Raw genomic sequence first — 18107 nt, 5'->3', positions numbered from 1 at the left:
TATTTTTGTTCTTCTTAAATGTTTTCCTATCAAAACAATCCGTAGAAAATTAAGATTCAACTAGAAAATTTCAGTACTCATTGGACTATGTACGGAGTTCTTGTAATTGGAGCTCCTGGAGCTGGAAAATCTACATTTTGTGCAGGATTAACGGACATTTTCTCACAAACCAAACGACCATTTCTCACTATCAATCTTGATCCTGCTAATGACACAATGGCATACGCACCTGATGTAAATATCACTGTAAGTATTTTATTCCAATGAATATAGGACAATAATTATGAAACGTGGTACAGATCATCTATCAATGTTATTTTAATACTTAAGGTCATATTTTTCATTTAAAATACTAAAGTTTAGGAAATGATCACTGTGAATGATGTAATGGATCGACTTGGACTTGGACCAAATGGAGCTCTCAAATACTGTATTGAAACACTTGGAGCTAATTGTAATTGGCTCCTCCAGGTAATTTTTTTGGCAGAAAAAGTTAATTCTCAAAAGCTAAAAATTGTTTTCACAACAATTGAGCTAAAATCTGGAATTCTCTAAATTTGAATCGAGAAAATCGGAAATCATTTTTAACCTCTTTGTAGTTTTAATATTCAATTAAATCTTTTTTCAGAAAATCGAAGCGAATCACAAGAAATATCTGATAATTGATTGTCCCGGACAGTTGGAACTATACAAAAGCGAAGGCGAACTATGGAAAGTTATCCGCTTTTTGGAAAAATCCGGTGTTAGACTATGTGCCTTACATCTTGCCGATTCACTTTACTGCAGTGACCCATCGAAATTCATTTCTGTTGCATTATCCACATTAGGTAAGAGTTCATTAAGATTAAAAAAAAATTGAAATACTTTTCTTGTCTCTCGACCCGAAATTTCCAAATATAATTCAGCTGATTTCCTCCAAAAAATGAAAATTTATTTTTGTTCTGTACAATTTTGAAACTCCATGGGCCTTTATGTATTTCTGGCTAAGAAATGCAATATCTTTCTGGCACATAAAACTTTCATTTAATCTGAAACCTATTTTTGTTATTTATTTGATTTTAGATGGAAAAAATTGAAATTCGGAACCACTTTAAATTTTGTGTGGCTGAAAGGAACAAATTAAAATTATATTCATTAAAAAGCTTCAATTTCAGCGACAATGGTAACAATGGAGATGCCACAAGTAAACTGTCTGTCAAAAGCAGATCTTTTCTCTGAAGACGGGACCTATGATCTCGAGTTTTTCTCCCATTTACCTGATGTCAATCGACTTTTGGATCTTTTGAATGAAGTTCCCGGATTGGAAAAATATCGAAAATTGAATGAAGCAATTTGTGGAGTTATTAGCGATTTCGACCTCGTTTCATTTGTACCACTTGCCGTTGAAAATAAGGAATCAATGATGAAAGTTATTCAAATGGTTGATGCTGCAAATGGATTCTCATTAACTGAACAAGGAGATATTCGAGAACTTATTCTTAATTCAAAAGCCTAGATTTTCTACCAAATCGTTTTGTTTGCTTTTTGCAAATCTTGTTGTTTTTCCTGCTTTCTCTCAAAGTAATTTTTTACCCAATACCGGTTATCCTTGCGCATGTTCTCACTTGTTAAGATTTTCATTTCGAAAAGTCATCAAGAAACCAATAAATATTCATTATCATCAATTAATCATACATCACAATCTTATTCTGGGACGAGCTCTTCACTTTTTCCACTCGACCTCACATTTCTATCTTTATGATATTTTTCCATTTTTCTCGAAGATCTTGCTCTTCTACTTGATCGCGTTTTTTCTCTGCGACCGTCGTTCTGAAAATGTTTTGATTGAAATTGAGAATTAAACTTTTTAGAGAAATTGGAAATTACAATCATTTTCTAAATTTTGCGATCTCAAAACGATCGAAAGTTTCAAATTGAAAATTTATAAAAGAATTTGCGACTTTAAGGAGTATGGTAGTTTCCACTCTCCACCGAATTCCAAAATTTCCTTTATTACGCGGACACGAAAATTTGCTATTTATTGGGCCAAAAATGTGGAACTCGGTGTCTCCACGACGAATTTTTGTTAAGCCTGATAAGTTGTACGCCTTTAAAGAGTACTGTAATTTCATATTTTGTTGCTGAATCGATTTTTCATTGTTCTTCTATAAAAACACACTTAAAAAACTAATAATAAAAATAAAAGAAAATGAGAGGGACTATGAAAAATTGATGAAAATTCGGTAGCAACGAAAGTTGGAAATTACAGTAATCTTCAAATGCGCACATATTTTGTACAGTTCTGCTTAAAGGTACCATTTTTCACACACTCTAATTGAAAAAAATACTTGGCACGTTTCGAGACCGGGTATATCAATCATAAACAAGACTTTAACTCACCCGATCACTATTATCATTTCCATCATTAGATGACCTCCTTCGTGGTTTTATTATGCTTCCAAGATTCATATTTCTGCCATCTGTAATTCGAAAATTTAATACTAGGAAAATTGAATTTATATGTCTAGGGATGAGGATTTCCGTCATTTCTTATGCGCATGGGTCTCGGGTAACAAATTACTGTCGATATACCGACCGAAGGCTTTTAAATAAGAAGTTGATGGACACCAATTCCAGTAATCCTTTTTCTGCCTGGCGAGTCCCATGTGGGTAAGATATGGTGAAAACTTTCATCTTTAGATATCAACGTAATATTAAAAAAAAAACTAACCATTTCTGCCATCTCGCCTTTTATTAGTTCCTTTATTCCTCGTTCTCGTCTCTTCATCACTTCCTGATCTTTCTCTTGAATCTCCATGATCTTTGTTGTTGTCATCTGAAGATTTGTCAACTGAGAAATGACCTCCTTTAAAAGAACCTCTCTGGCTAATAACGAGTTTTGTGTTCTTACCAGGAGGTGGAACTCCGTCGTTTTCTGGAGTTGAGTTGTGTTTGGGCATCATCATGTTATCACCATCCGATGTTTCTGTTTTCATCAGCTTCCGCTTTCCATCCACCATTTTATAGAATCGTTTTGTCTTTTTAGTTCCCATCAGTTTTTGACCATCATCTTCCATAGGACCACCTGGCACTTTTTCTTCCTTCACGAGTTTCCGATTTCCATCCTTATCAATAGTATATGATCTTCTAGTTTTCTTGGACCAAATCATTTTTCCATCTCCTTCGCCATCGGATGAAAGATCTCCTGGTACATTTTCCTCTTTTATCAGTTCTTTCTCTCCATTTGCATCATATCTATAAGTCTTCTTCCGCTTCATCATTTTCACAACGTGTGTTCCATCTTGAGAATCATCTCCACTTTCATCATCTCCCATCTTCTGAAGCTCCTGTTTTCCATCCCGACCGAGTTTGTATATTCTTTTTGTTTTCTCGATTCTCTCCCCATCCAACGGTTCCGGACTATAACTGCTCTTTTTTGTTCCAAGTTGACCCATTGGGATTTCTTCTTCTCTCAAAAGCTCGCGTTTTCCATCAGCTCCCACTTTATAGAACCTCTTCCTTTTTTTCATCATAATTTCTTCAGAACCTTCACCATCCTGATCATGAGACATCGAACCTTCTCCAGTTAAATAAGCCTTCTTTTTTGACATTTTAATTATTTCTGAACCATCATTGGACGGATCATTGGCAATAACTCCCATCTTCTTCTTTTTTGTCAAAAGTTTGAACTCTTCATCTTCACTTTCCTCTGGCATGCTTTGTGGTTTTTCGATTTGATATTCCTTTCTTTTCATAACTTTCACAGACTCTCCATTCTCATCTTCATCGGGTATTTCTGAACCTTTTCGGTACAGCCTATTGTTTTTTCCAATCACCAGCTTCCCATCTCGATCATGACTAGGTAACGCTTGATCATCCGAGCTCTTTTCAATTTTTTCACCATTTGGACCTATTCGATATGTTCTCTTCTTTGTGATCTTAATCTGCTCCCCATTTTCACCTTGTCCAGGAACATCTCCTTCAGTTTTTATCAGCACTCGTTTTCCATCAACAATTTTATAAAACTTCTTCCTCTTGAATAGTTTAATCTGTTCATCTTGATCTTCTCCTGGTTCATCTTTTGAGATTTTTCTCGATCGACGCGATTCGTCCTCGTCCTCGTAAATTTTTTCACCGTTCTGTCCAATTCTGTAGAACTTTTTCTTCGTTATTTTCACAGATTCTCCATCTTCATCTTGCTCGGGAATATCTTCCTCTGTCCGTATCAATACTCTCTTTCCATTCACAATTCGATAAAAGTTCTTCTTCTTGAAAAGTTGAACATCCTCGTCTTGATCTTTTCCTGGATGATCGGATGTTTTTCTCCTGAATTGTGGCTCATCTTCATTTCCGTCATAAGGTATCTTTTGCCCATTTGGTCCAATTTTAAACGATTTCTTTTTTGTGATCTTAACGATTTCGCCGTTTCCATCATTTTCTCCGGTTGGCTTATCACGTGCTCCAAGATATAATTGTTTTCTTTTCAATAGCTTAATCTCCTCGTTTTCATCTTCATCGTCTGGAGTGTCTCTCTTCTCGCCATATTTGAAAATTTTTTTCTTGGTGATAGCAACTGATTCGCCTTGATCATCGGGCAATCGAGGAGTCGGATCGGATATCGATCCTCCAGAAACCTTTTTGATAACAGTTGTTTCTCCATTTGGTTGTTCTCTATCAGGTCTACTTCCTTTTCTTTCGAACTCTTCACTTTCTTCTCCGAACCTTGGTTTTCTTCTTCCCAATTCTTCACTTTCCTCTTCATATTCTGGCTTTCTTCTCCTTCGGAACGTATCTTCTCGATTTTTCCATTTCTTTTGATTTTTCTCTTTTCTGTGATTCTCTTCCTCATGCGATCCTCCAATTTTATAGAATTCAGAGTTTCTTTCAGTAATTGAAGGTTTGGCACTCTTTCTTCCTGGCTTGTGAGCCCATCTGAAAATCTTTGGAGCTCTTCCTCTTACAGCAACTCTTCTATTCACCAGCTCCTCTCCTTCTTCCTCATCATCAGGCCGATCGTTTCTCTCAAAGTATTGTCTCTTTCGATTTCTAACAATGATCTTCCCATCATCTTCAACATTTTCTTCGTTATCAAAGTTCTCCTTTTCTTCATTTCCAAACTTCATCACCTTCAGTTTTTTGACAACTCTGACCTCATGTTCTTCTTCTGGCTCTTCCTCTTGCATTCTCCGTACTATTACCAACTTCTTTCTGTGACTCTTCAGTCGAACTCCCTTGAAATCATCTTCTTCTCCTTCAACAATTTTCCGAGTTACTTCTCGAATGTCGGGCTCTTCTCCAGAATCCGTGAAGCTTGGTCTCTTTCTGATTTTTCTAGGATTTCCACGGACCTTCACAAATCCTTCAAATTCAATGTAACTTTTTGGCTTATTCTCTCGAACATCCACAAATTCATCATCTTCATCATCAGGTCTTGAGTATTTTCGAAGTGGACGCCTAGACTTTTCAACTTTTACCAGAGTAATCACTTCTGGGTATTCTTCTTCATCATAATAGTATTCTGGCTCAGCAGGGGTAGTTGTAGTTGTTGTTGTCGATTTCATTTTACGAACTTTCCGAGGAACCATCACAGTTTTACGGGTGATCTTAAAGTCAGGACCGCCAATTTCTTGAACAACAGCTTCTTCCCCAGGGATTCCGGTTCCAAAGTGTTTTCGAATTCTGACTTCCCTCAATGTTGCGTTTGGTAATCTTCTGTTTTTTACAAGCTTCACTATTTCAACAGGTTCCTCGTCTGGAACTGTCTTCGTTCGATATGAATGAGGATGCTTCTTAGTGACAGATAACAGAACAACTTCTTCTTTTGGACCAATCCTCTTTCTCGGTCTTCTCATAATTTCTTCAACGTCTTCTGAATCATCAACATCTGGCTCTGGCTCTCTTGTCTTCATAATCATTTTTCTCACTTCAATCACACCACCTTCATCTTCTTCATCTGGTATATTAGATGGACGACGTCTTGTTGGAATTCTATGAATAACTTTCTTCACAAGTATAACTCCTCCTTCAGATTCTGAATCATCACCAGGTGATCCTTTGATAACTCTCTTCCGAATGCCTGTAGTAATTCTCACTCCAAAATCTTCATTTCCCTCCAAAAGTCCTTCATCGTCGTCTGGCCGAAGATGCTCATGAATCTCTAGCTTCTCTACAAGGACCCTCTCCCCACGAGGTGTCGGTGGAATAGTTGGGTTTATAATGATCTTCTTCTCCAGTTTGATAGTTTTTGGTTCTTGCAGACATTCTTTCACCCATTTAGCGTAATCATCTTCATTAAGATCATCCGTATTTATTCCCGAACATTTGAGAGATTGACGTCGTGGTGGAGGAGGTTGTGTGGATGCTGTTTCTCGAGTACGGCACCGTTTCAGATATTCTTCAATCTGGAACAAAAACACTCATTACTTTAAGATAAAAACAAGTGTCTCAAGTTTCTAATTTCTACCAAACATCTTATGATTGAGTCATCTTGCTTTTCTTCATCAGAATAAACTTGCCTCTGTATAAGAAAGTTTTGACATGTCAACATTATGGCAATCAATTGATGTCTTCCTTTCAACAGGCTTCGGAGTCGAAGGATGTCCCAAGCATCGAACTTCATATTCAGAATATTCATCATCTGACATTCCATCAACATCTCGATTGTAACATCCATCTTTTACTGGCACATTCTCCTTGTTAATCACCAATTTCTTAACGAGAACCACAGATGCATCAGGTTTTTGACATTCTCGCTGGTATTTTGAGTACTGAAATTTTCTAGAATAATTTTTTGAAGCCCAAAACAGGAATTGATACTTTAAAAGTGTATTCACATGCTGTTGGTAGTTTGGAAATGAAAAATGAAAAACTTCTTGGATACAGAATTTTTAGATAAATCCAAATACAATCAAGGTTCAAGCAGTCAAAGCTGGGTGCAAGACTAATAGAGGAAAAAGGAAAGTGATGTCAATTATTTGAATGCTCACCTCATCTCTTGATAAATTAGTTGTATCAACAGTACTGCAATCATATCGGAAAAGTGGATGAGTTAAACATTTTTTCTCGAATTCGGAATATTCTTCATCAGTCATCCTATCAACATCTTGATCGTAACAACTGAATTTTTCTTTACCAGTTCTTATCTTCACTTTCTTTGTCAGAATTATATTCTCTCCAGGACGATATCTATCGGTTGTAACTTTCACGTTACAATGTTTTTTGAAATCTGAATATTCCTCTTCACTCATCATACTTTCATCTACAATTGAACAATCAATTCGTTTTCGAATTTTAGTGGGCGGAGTGTCTGACGGAGTTGTTTCTTTGACGCATCGAGATTTGTATTTAGCGTACTGAAAATGTCGAGAATAATTAAAAATTGACAGAGATATGAAATTCAATTTCTAACCTCTATTCTGCTCAACTCCTCGACCTTTACGTCGTCACATGAATCAATAACTTTTGTAACTTTAGTTGTAGTCTTTTTACATTTCTTTCTATATTCCTCATATTCTTGTGCATTCATTCGTTCAACTTTTGCATCTTTGCATTCGAATTCTGGTCTTTGTCTACATTCTTTTTGGAATCTTGAGTACTCCTTGTCAGATAATGTATCTACATCAACAGTTTCACAGTTGAACGGCTTCTTGCTACATGCTTTTCGAAACTTTTTGAACTGAAAATAGATAATTAAATAATTCAGTTTCGTGAAGACTATCAAGCAAAAAAACTCACTTCCTCATCACTCATGTTGCTAACATCCAAATTACAATTGAATTGGAATGTTTTTCGGAATCCAAGACATTTTTCTTTGAACTTTTCATATTCTGCGTCCGGCATTTTGTTGATATCTTGACCAGAGCACCAATCAAATTCATCTGGGGAATCTCCAGGCTTAGTCGGTGGTTCAACAATCTTTATAATTTTAGTGAGTTCAACATGTGGTTTTCTAGAGCATTCCTGTCTGAATTGTTGGTATTCTTCTTTTGTCATATCATCCGTGTTTTTATTCTGACAGCCATCTCCTACTTCGACGGTTTTCGTAATTTTGACTCCTGTGGGATTATTCGGGCATCTTCGGATATATGATCTATATTCTTTGTCCGTTAACTCATCAATATTGACTTTGGAACAATTTTCATCTGGAGGATTAGTTGATTTCCTTGGATTCCGCAGACACTTCTTTTTGTATTCAGCATACTAAAAACATTAATTATAATTATAAGATACGTTTCATGAATCATATTTTCTAGATCTTGTAGTATGATCACATTACAATCAACTTTTAATTATCACAAAACCAACAAAAAATTCAGTTCAGAGTGAACATTTCAGTTTGAAAACAAAGTATGCCGAAAAAACTCTAGGAGATTCAAATTTTTAAGAATACACCAGATCAATGTTTTGACTGTTTTGAACAAAATTTTTCAGTTGCTCCAGTTGTTCATATGGAAATAAATTTAGTAATTTCACAATTCATGACACTTTTTCTTTGAAGATTATTTATTTCCCAAAGGACTGCTACACAAGAAAACCCAAATACCTCATCAGCCGTCAGTTCTTCAACTTTGACGTCTCTGCAGTTTTCAGAAGGTGAAGATCCTGGTGGTCTTTCACGTGGATTTTCTGGACGTTTTGGTGTACCACAACGTTTTTTGTAGGCGACAAACTGAAAAAGATAATCCTGGATTATATGAAAAATTGGAACCGGCCTACTTCCTCTGCATCCATCTCTTCAACATTGATATCTTTACACTTCATTTCTTCTGTTTCAGACGGTGGCGGATCTTCTTGAAATGTGCACTTCTCGTTGTACTTTTCCAATTCTTCACCCGACAATTTCGTTTCATCAATATCAGCACAATCTGGTGAAGTGGTCTTTCTTGTTGGTCTACATTTTCTTCGATACTCGTTGTACTCTGTGTCGCTCAGTTTTGCGATGTTAATGTTTGAACAGTCTTCGATAACTGGTCGTCTCTTTCCACATCTCTTTTTGTATGCTCTATACTCCTCTTCTGATAACTTGTTGGTATCCACGTCATCACAATCATGTCTTTCAGGTTGAGATTCACACCTTCTCTTGTACTCTTTATATTCCGATTTGGAAAGTTTTGATGTATTAATCGAAGAACAGTAATCGGAATTTCCAGGTTTCTCCACGCGTATTGTTTTTTCAATTGTCACAGGTGGTCTTCCAGTCTCCCCGCCTGAAGGTGTACTTCCATCTTTTGGTGGTTTATTGATTACTACCGTCTTTTTGATAGTAACGGATTCTTCCGGAACCTTAGTATTTCCACATCTTCTCTTGAAGTCAGCATACTGAAAATATAAAAATAACCTTTAAACGTGAAGTGGATACTACATGACAGAACATCGGATTAGAATGCTCTAACTTTTTTTTTAGATTTTTGAAAATTTCAGTTAGTTTTGGTAAGTCCCAAATTTTGTAAATGTTGTACTGGAGTAATTGTGAACAAATACCAGCAGCGCTACCCCACCTATTAACTGAATTAATTTCACTCGCTTACCTCTTTTTCTGTAAGATCTTTGACACGAATGTTAGAACAGTCATCTTCAGGTGTATATGTAGACATGCATCTCTTCTTATATAATCTGTATTCTTCATCTGACAATTTATTGACATCAACTTCATCACAGTCAGGTTTTGGAGTTTTTCTCTCTTTTCCACATCTCTTCTTGTATGCTCTATACTCCTCTTCTGACATTTTGTTAGTGTCCACGTCATCACAGTCGGGTCTTGCACATTTTCTCTTATACTCCTTGTATTCCGCTAAGGTAAGTTTTGCTACGTTTACTGATGAACAGTTATCTGGATTACGCGGCTCTTCTGGTCCTGGAGGATTATTCTCAATTAGTTCCTTCTTAATCACAACTGTGGGCTCTTCAGGATTTGATTCTCGATTTCCTGGAGTTTCTGGTGCACTGAGGCAGCGCTTTTTGAAAGCAACATACTGAAAAACTATTGTGAGAGGTTCTATGAGCCGGATAGAAAATATGAACTAGTCTTTAATTTTTTCAAAATCTTAAGTTTTTTTTTTCAAAAATTAGATTTAACTACTAGCTTAACATCCTCGAAAATGGGTAGTTCTTTATATTGAAAAAAAGTGCTCACTAAAAAATTGTTATTTATAAAATTTTTTAGAAATTTTTATGGCAATGCATTAAACTAACTTCCTCGGCTGTCAATTCTTCTATTTTGACAGTATAACAGTCCTCTCTATTTGGTTTTTCCGGTCTTTTAGGTGTTCCACAATTATTTTTGTAGTCCCGATATTCTTCTCCTGAAAGTTTTGTGACGTCCACACTATCACAATCAGGCTTTGGAGTGTGTCTCTCTTTTCCACATTTCTTCTTGTACATTCTGTATTCCTCATTTGACAACTTATTAGTGTCAACGTCATCACAATCTAGTTTTGGAGTTTTTCTTTCAAGAACAGATTCACATTTTTTCTTATACTCTTTGTATTCTGACTCGGAAAGTTCTGATGGATTGACTGAAGCGCAGTAATCTGATTTTTCAGGATCATCTGGTCCGGGTGTATTTTTCACAATGACTGTCTTCTCGACATTTGGTTCATTTCCATCTTTGGGCGGTTTATTGATTACTACTGTTTTAGTAATTGAAACAGATTCTCCCGGATCCTTTTCGTCAGTTGATCCGCATCTCTTCTTGAAGTCGGAGTACTAAAAAATTAGTTTCTTTTTTTATTTGAGAAATGCGAATTAAAACAGGAGTTGCGCTATTGGGAATATTCTATAAATACTATAAGTTTTGCCAAAGTGCAAAACATACGAAAACTTCTTGAACCCCTACCATGTTCAAAAACACGAAGTCTAATTTAAATATTATCTTTAAATATTATTATACCTCTCCTTCAAAAGAACCACATTTTTTGCCGAGCTTCTTGTAATCAACTGAAAACTATAATCTTGCTCAAACCGCATTTTATCCTTTTTTGCTAAGTTTTAGTTTGTGAAAAATTTGGTATAGATTTGAAATGAGTGAACGCTTAAGTGACCTGATTTTACTCTTTGATCTAGTATTAACAGAGTACACTAACAAAGTTTTAATAGTTAAAAAATTTAATAAAAGTGTGATATTTCCCTTACCTCGTCTTCTGTAAGATCCTTGACATTAACATTGGAACAATTATCTTTTGGAGTTTTCTTCACTTGACATCTCTTCTTGTACATTCTGTATTCCTCATCTGACAAATTGTTGGTGTCGACGTCGTCACAATCTGGTTTTGGAGTTTTCCTCTCTTTTCCACACTTTTTCTTGTATTCCTCATATTCCGAGTCGGAGAGTTTTGAAGGGTTGATTGAACCACAGTCATCTGGATTCTTGGGACCGGTAGGATTTATGATGACTGTTTTTTCAATAGTAACTGACGGTTTTTGCCTGTCCCCATTTGGAGGAGCATTGCCATCTTCAGACGTTGATCCACATTTCTTTTTGTAGATTTTATATTCTTCATCAGAAAGTTTACTAGTATCCTTTATGCTACACTCTGGAGTCTTTCTTCTTGGCTTCTTTTCACAATTTCTTAGATATTCATTATACTGTTCTACAGATAATGAATCAACATTTACGTCATCACATACTTCACTTCGAATCTTCTTTCCACACTTTTTCTTGTATTCCTTGTATTCTTTATCACTGAGTTTATCCACATTCACCGTTGAGCAATTCATTGGTGCTCCACCACCTGGTTCTTGTCTTTCTTTAGAAGGAATCACACTGCTCAGACAATTTTTCTTGTATTCTTCATATTCGGAATTTGATAAAACCTCGACGTCAATGTTTTTGCAATTTGGAAGAGTTGTGTCGACCGGATTTCCACAAAGAGTAATGTGTTTCAAGAACTGAAAAGAAAAAATTAAAAATCTAAAGTAGAGACTACATTATGGCTGTTTTAAATTTTAGAAAAAGGTCAATTTGGCAAATATCTAAAGTTTTGCCAATTTTTCAGTGTAGCAGCGGCCAGAATGAATTCACATAAATCAACAAAAAACGCAAAATAAAAATAATAGCAAGCATCAGCTATAAGGGCAAGTTGGCAAAATTTCAGATTATCGATAAACTTACCATTTTTCTAAAACTTCTGAGCGCCATACAATTTAAAACTTCGCTGTTCCCCTGATAAATATTTCTAACGTACCTCTTTCCTACTCATTTCCACTAAATCCTTCGAGTCACAATCAGTGTCACTTGCGTTACTTTCCTTTGGACGGCGTCTTCCACATTTTTTCAGATACTTCTTGTACTCTTCCCTGCTCAATTCATTTAAAACAATATCCTTGCAACTCTTATGAGTATAGTCAATTCTGCATCGACGTTTATATTGAAGGTACTGTAAAATTTCAAAATGAGTGTTCTAGGTTTCATCAGGAATTGAAATAAAAAACGAACTTCTTGTTCACTGAGCTCATTCACATTCACATTATCACAGTTGTCTGAAACTTTTCCGCATTTCAATTCATAATTTTTGAATTCTTCCAATGTCATATTTTCAGTGTCAGCTTCTTCACATTTGAATTCTGTTGATGGACGTAGGCGTGGTTTGCATTTTAATCGATATTCATTGTACACTTTCCTAACAAGACGACGAGTTTTGAGCATTGAGCAAGCATTTATTGGTTCCAAGCATTTTTCAGCAAAATCTCCATACTAAAATGTAAAGAGAAATTAATTGTGTGAAAGAAACATTTGAAAAATCGGAATTTGTACCCCAAAACGTACCATTCTCTCTCCCAACTTCTCCACCACAATATCCTTGCAATCTTTATCCAATTCGTTAGTGTCTCCTTCACATCTTTTCTCATAAACTTTTTGTTGTTTCTTTGTCAATACATTTTTTCGTTCTATTCCACAGAACAGTCCACATTTGTTGACATATTCTTGAAGCTTATGATCACTGAGCTTATCGACACGGATTTCATCGCAATCATCTCCTTCGAAATTAACTTTGCAGCGTTTTTTGTAGTCGTTGTACTACAAATTTCTATATGAGACGTTTTTTTTTTTCATAGGATAAATAGTGCAGTTGCGTGAATAGGGATTTCGCTATAGAATGCTTAATGTAGTTTGAAATTAGAAAATCAAAAAAGAAAATGAGAAAATCGAGACAGATCGCAAACTCTAACATAAAAAACGTTAATTTTCATGTTTGAATTTCCTCCATAAAAAGCTCTCCAGGACCAATCATCAATATATATAGAGTGTATAGGGTTCAACGAAAATCGCTAATTGGTTTCAAAGGAATTTCAAGTAAAGTGGTCTGTCAAAAATGCAAAATCCTTGCATCCATATAAAACAATTTGAGCAATTTCAAACTATTTCGATTATATTAAAAAGCGATTTCCCATTCAAGTTGTTCCACCACCATTAAATATATAAACTCTTGCACCAACCTCATCTTCACTCAATTGATCTACATTTCCAACAGAATCACAGTTGAATTCTCTTCTCACACAATCACTTCTAAACTTTTCATAATCCTCATCACTGTGATCCTTCATATTCACATTTCTGCAGTCTTGTGTGTCTTTCAAACAAACTTTCTCGAATCTTCTATATTGTTTTTGGGTCAGTTTTCTAGCATCAGCCGTTGAACAGTTGACCACCTTGTCGAGACAATAGCGTTTGTATTTTTTGTACTGAAACTATGGAAATCGTTCCATAAAATTAAAAAAATTACTAGAAAGTGTTACCTCTTTTTTGCTCAATTCATCCGGTTTAATATAGGAACAATCCAATTTAGTCCAGATACACTTCCTCTCATATTCCTTGTATTTTTCTATTGCGACCTCATCAACTTTCATATCTCTACAATCTGGAGTACTTCGAACACATTCTTTTTGATATTTCTTCATCAGTTTTTCACTGAGATTTTTTGGCTCAACAGTTTCACAATCAAAGTTTTCAACAAGGCACTCTTCTGAGAATTTCGCATACTCATCATAGCTCATATCATTCGTAATCCGATCTTTACAGTCAGGGCTTGGACTTAGACATTTTTCCTCGAATATTAAGTACAGTTTTCTTGAAAGTGTTCTAGGATCCGTGTTCGGACAATCAAAATCGTTTCCAGGTCGATTGAGACATTCTCGTTGATATACTTTGTACTGCAAACTAGTTTTTAAAGTGAGTTCACGGAAGTGTTGAAACCCCTAAAAATTTGGAGACTTACCTCTTCATCAGTCAATTCATCAACATTGCCCATGGAACTACAATCGATTGATTTTAGACATTCACTTCTAAACTTTTCGTGCTCCTTGTCATTCTGATCCTTCACATTAACATTTCTGCAGTCTTTTGTGTCTTTCAAACAAACTTTCTCGAATCGTCGATATTGTTTTTGAGTCAATTCTCTAGGATCCACTGTTGAGCAGTTGATCTTCTTGTTAAGGCAATTTCTTTCGTATTTTGCATACTAAAATTTATAATTAAATTAGTGTTTGAAAAACGTTTTTCATTGTAAAACATTATACAGCTTATCTTAAAAATTAATCAAATATAATAAATGGACTACTCAAAACAGAAAATGCTTCAAAAGTGCTTTCTATGCCAAAGCGAGCTCCGAGATAAATCGACAAAAATCACGATGGCTTTTGCGTGATCCTCCGTTTTAAAGCTATGGAATGGGATTTTAAATAAATTGAATTCTTTATCTGTACTAGAATAATGTTCTCTTAGGCATATCAGCCTTCCCACGGGATAGGTCGAAACCTTCTACTATCTGATTGTACTACTGTAATGTAGACACTTCTACCTACGTGATTTTTCTTACCTCTTCTCCAGTCAAGTCTTTTGGATTGATTTTTGCGCAATCTTCTGCAGTTCTGCATTCTTCTTTATATCTTTGGTATTCTGTGTCACTCAATTCATCTGGACTCACACTATGACAATCCATTGGTGGTATTTCAGTACATTGCCGTTTATACTCAGCATACTGAAACACAAAGTAATATCAGCTTTCCATATGAGGTGTTCTCATAAAAGGATATTTACAAACTAACATTAAATAATTGTGTTCAATCTTATTAAACTTACGTCTTTATCATTCAGTTTCTCAGCATTCGCAGTTTTACAGAAGTTGGGAGGATACACATGCGGTGGAGATTGTGGAGATGGATGAAGACATTCTTTTTCGTAGACAGATCGCTGAAAGGTTCATGTAAACATCTGTAGGAAGCTAAAAGCAATTCAAACTGCTCGGATTTTCGGGGAGTACTAGTGTAGAGAAGCTATAGCCATGAAAGCAACTACCTACTGTGAACATGTTGTAAAAAACTGGAAGAAAACGTTCGATTCCTTACTTGAAACTACGGAATGTGAATTTTTGAGATACCGTACCCGCGCTTCTTTCGCTATATTTTTCTCTAGTTGTTGAGTTTTTTCGTTGTAAGAACTAAATATTTTTGAAAAAATAATTGGAATCGTGACAGATATTGAGAGAAACTTGTCAAATAAAGGGTGTAAAGAATTGGAGTTTTCCGCAAACACGTAATATTTTGCCAAACAAATTTTTAAATATGGTTCCCACCTCTTTCTTGCTCAAATTATCTGGATTGATATTTTCACAGTTCATTGTAGGTTTTCCACACTTCTTTTTGTATTCTTCATATTCTGAATCAGACAGGGAATTCACAGATATGTCATCACAATCATCAGTTCCTCCATTCAAAATACATTCTTCTCTATAACTTTCAAATTGTTCATTATCCAAATTCTCAACATTGTCTTCATCACAAATATTCTTCGTTTTTCGTGTTACCGAAGAACACATTTTATTAAAACGGGATAGCTTAAAAAGGAAGTTTCAATAGAAAACAATGATTACTGTAGTACTTACCTCTTTCTTGCTAAAGCTTGTTTTATCTATATCATCACAATTCTTGGACACAGTACACTTTTTTTGATACTTGGAGAACTGAAAACATTTGTTTTTATTAATTTCTTTTACAGCGATATTTCAGCTGTTTTAAAAATTTTTTTGCTGTTTATTTCTATGTTAAGAACAAAATAAATTTTAATGCGAAAGCCATTCAGAAAAAATACGAAATTTTTGTCAATTTCAGATAATTTGCATGTTTTGCATTTTCTAATATTGCTATAAAAAACTCACCTGAACTTTGTTCATCTTCTTCGTATCAACATTCTTGCATCCTTCTCCATCGCCATTGATAATTAAAATCTTTTTCAATACAATTTTCTTAGGTCCAACTAAACATTCCTTCACAAATAAAGCATATTCCGTTTCACTCATTGCATCAGTTTTCTGTTGAGAAATTCCACATCTTCCATTTTTCCTAATAAGTTGATATGGTTTTCCGGGAATTTCAATGACATCCAAACACTCTTTTTTGAATTTTTCAAATTCTTCAGTACTCATGTTACTTGTATCTTCTTCACATGGGCATTCTTTTTGGTATTTAGCACGTGTTGCATTGCTTAATTCAGAAGGGCTCGTTGAGCAATTTGTGAATCCAGTTGGAGGTGCAATACTGGTTCGATCAGGTGATAATGTGCGATCTGGATTACCTTCAATTCTTATCAACTTCTCAATAAGTGCTTTCCTCTCGGAGTTCACGCTTTTCTCACATAGGTCCTTGAACTCAACAAGCTCTTTCACGCTTAATTTCTCTAAATCCTTGGTTTCACATTCAGTTTCATCTTCTTCTGGACACCATGGAAGATCATCCTGTACTGGTGGAGCATCGTCTTCATCAAATTCGAAATCGGGCATCACATTCTCATCTAGATGTTCCGTTAGTGGTTTGTCAAGCTCGTCGGCTCCTTTAAGTTCAGCAGGACGGAATCTGAAATTTTTTAAATTAAATGGAAATATTAGATTACTTTATAAGAAACCCTGAGAGTTAATTCGAATATTTACTTTACTGTCATGTTTAAAAAAATTTCAACGCCAAAGCTATATTAAATTTCCTATACCTTTTTAACAATTCTTCAAAAATTCAACAAATATAGTACTCCAACAAAAATACTCCCAAAATTTTCAGTCAAAGTTTTGGCATATTGCCGAAATTTCCAAAAATTTGGGCTTTTCGCGTTATGCCGAGAATAGTTGTAACTAAGTAATTGCCACTATTTGATTGTAAATATAAAAATTTCAAAGAATTTGGAAAAATGTTACTATATGATATTTGAACATTTTAGAGCCACATGAGCAATTTTAAACAAATTGTCATTGTAGGATTTCTGATGCGATCAAAATTTAAATAGAAGAAATTGGAATTATATTCAGACACTTTATCTACATCCAAGTTTGAGAATGAGTTTCAGTAGTTTCAATAATGCTACAACATCTCTACAATACTCCTACAGTAAATGTTTCCTTCAAAAGACAAATTTTTTTTTCAAAACTACTTGCCAAAAACCACAAAGTAGACAGGCGAAAATCAATATTTTTAGATAGGTATTATTAAAGATATGAGTTATCACAATAGAGAATGATGCAAGACTGATAGCGAAAATAAATAATACGGTAATTTACCTTTTTGGTACAGGTTGTTTATTCCTTCCATATGGATCATTACTTTCTTCAAATCCTGGTCCAATATTTAAATCCAATGATTGATGACTTTCTTTTCTTTGATATTTCACTTGAGGTGCATCAATATCTCCAGATGAAAGAATTCCAAATGGATCCTGTTGCACAATTTCCTTGTTCTTTCGAACTTTCAATTTTTCTGTTTGAATTGAAGGTCCTGCCGTTCCATTTCTCGGTCGAGGCCGACACTTTGGAGTAGATCTGGGTGTCCGTGGATTATTTGGAGTATTCGGAACATTTGGCTCCGGTGGCTTATTCTTAACAAACTCTACAAATGTGGTACGTGGTGATATTGAAGATGATTCTTGACTTGTGTCTAATAGTTCGCATTTCCAACGAAGTTTTGCTCCCGAAAGCGCGACAAGAGTTATTAGACCCAAAAGGATCACACTCTTGATGCACATTTAAATACGGGATTGATTATAATCTGGAAAATTCAAAAATTCTAGAAATTTTCAGAGAAGAAAAGAAGACACTCAGAGATCAGAACTACAATTTGAAGGAAATACTGGAAATTCGTGCAAGTTAAGGGGC

The 18107-nt window shown here is 35.2% G+C and overlaps 2 protein-coding genes and 1 non-coding gene across 4 annotated transcripts; 2 read left to right on the top strand and 1 right to left on the bottom strand.

The window, feature by feature from the left end:
* Positions 1-74: 74 nt before the first annotated feature.
* B0207.6 (GPN-loop GTPase 2) lies at positions 75-1662 on the top strand. The gene is made up of 4 exons (NM_059312.3): positions 75-246; positions 364-471; positions 629-827; positions 1155-1662. The coding sequence occupies exons 1-4, from the start codon at positions 88-90 to the stop codon at positions 1493-1495; spliced, it is 807 nt and encodes a 268-aa protein (NP_491713.2). The 5' UTR covers positions 75-87; the 3' UTR covers positions 1496-1662.
* Positions 1616-17977, bottom strand: B0207.5 (SUEL-type lectin domain-containing protein; the record flags this gene model as incomplete). 2 transcript variants are annotated; one of them, NM_001306457.2, is made up of 25 exons in its annotated part: positions 1616-1809; positions 2380-2459; positions 2711-2815; positions 2891-6380; positions 6495-6746; positions 6966-7331; positions 7388-7654; positions 7714-8178; positions 8522-8647; positions 8695-9297; positions 9507-9950; positions 10171-10683; positions 11110-11865; positions 12162-12353; positions 12413-12670; positions 12743-12994; positions 13414-13659; positions 13714-14127; positions 14193-14435; positions 14793-14954; positions 15056-15166; positions 15549-15809; positions 15858-15935; positions 16131-16824; positions 17517-17977. In NM_001306457.2, 25 exons carry the CDS (start codon positions 17975-17977, stop codon positions 1684-1686), a joined length of 10965 nt encoding a protein of 3654 aa, NP_001293386.1. In that variant the 3' UTR covers positions 1616-1683. The 2 variants fall into 2 exon arrangements, with proteins under 2 accessions (NP_001293386.1, NP_001293387.1); NM_001306458.3 differs by having other exon boundaries at positions 1641-1809; positions 2711-2845.
* Positions 17503-17652, top strand: B0207.14. Its single transcript, NR_050152.1, has one exon. It is a non-coding gene; the product is annotated as an Unclassified non-coding RNA B0207.14 (non-coding RNA).
* Positions 17978-18107: the final 130 nt, after the last annotated feature.

The sequence above is a fragment of the Caenorhabditis elegans genome, chromosome I, assembly GCF_000002985.6.
Source record: "Caenorhabditis elegans chromosome I".
NCBI lineage: Eukaryota > Metazoa > Nematoda > Chromadorea > Rhabditida > Rhabditidae > Caenorhabditis > Caenorhabditis elegans.
Note: the sequence above shows the minus strand (reverse complement) of the source record. Positions and strands in the feature narration are given on the sequence as shown.

What these genes read in the sequence shown, in the direction of transcription:
- B0207.6 (NM_059312.3), top strand. Translation starts at nt 88, where the DNA reads ATGTACGGAGTTCTTGTAATTGGAGCTCCTGGAGCTGGAAAATCTACA. An exon ending in CACCTGATGTAAATATCACT is followed by an intron (nt 247 to 363) that starts GTAAGTATTTTA and finishes ACTAAAGTTTAG; the next exon opens with GAAATGATCACTGTGAATGA. An exon ending in ATTGTAATTGGCTCCTCCAG is followed by an intron (nt 472 to 628) that starts GTAATTTTTTTG and finishes ATCTTTTTTCAG; the next exon opens with AAAATCGAAGCGAATCACAA.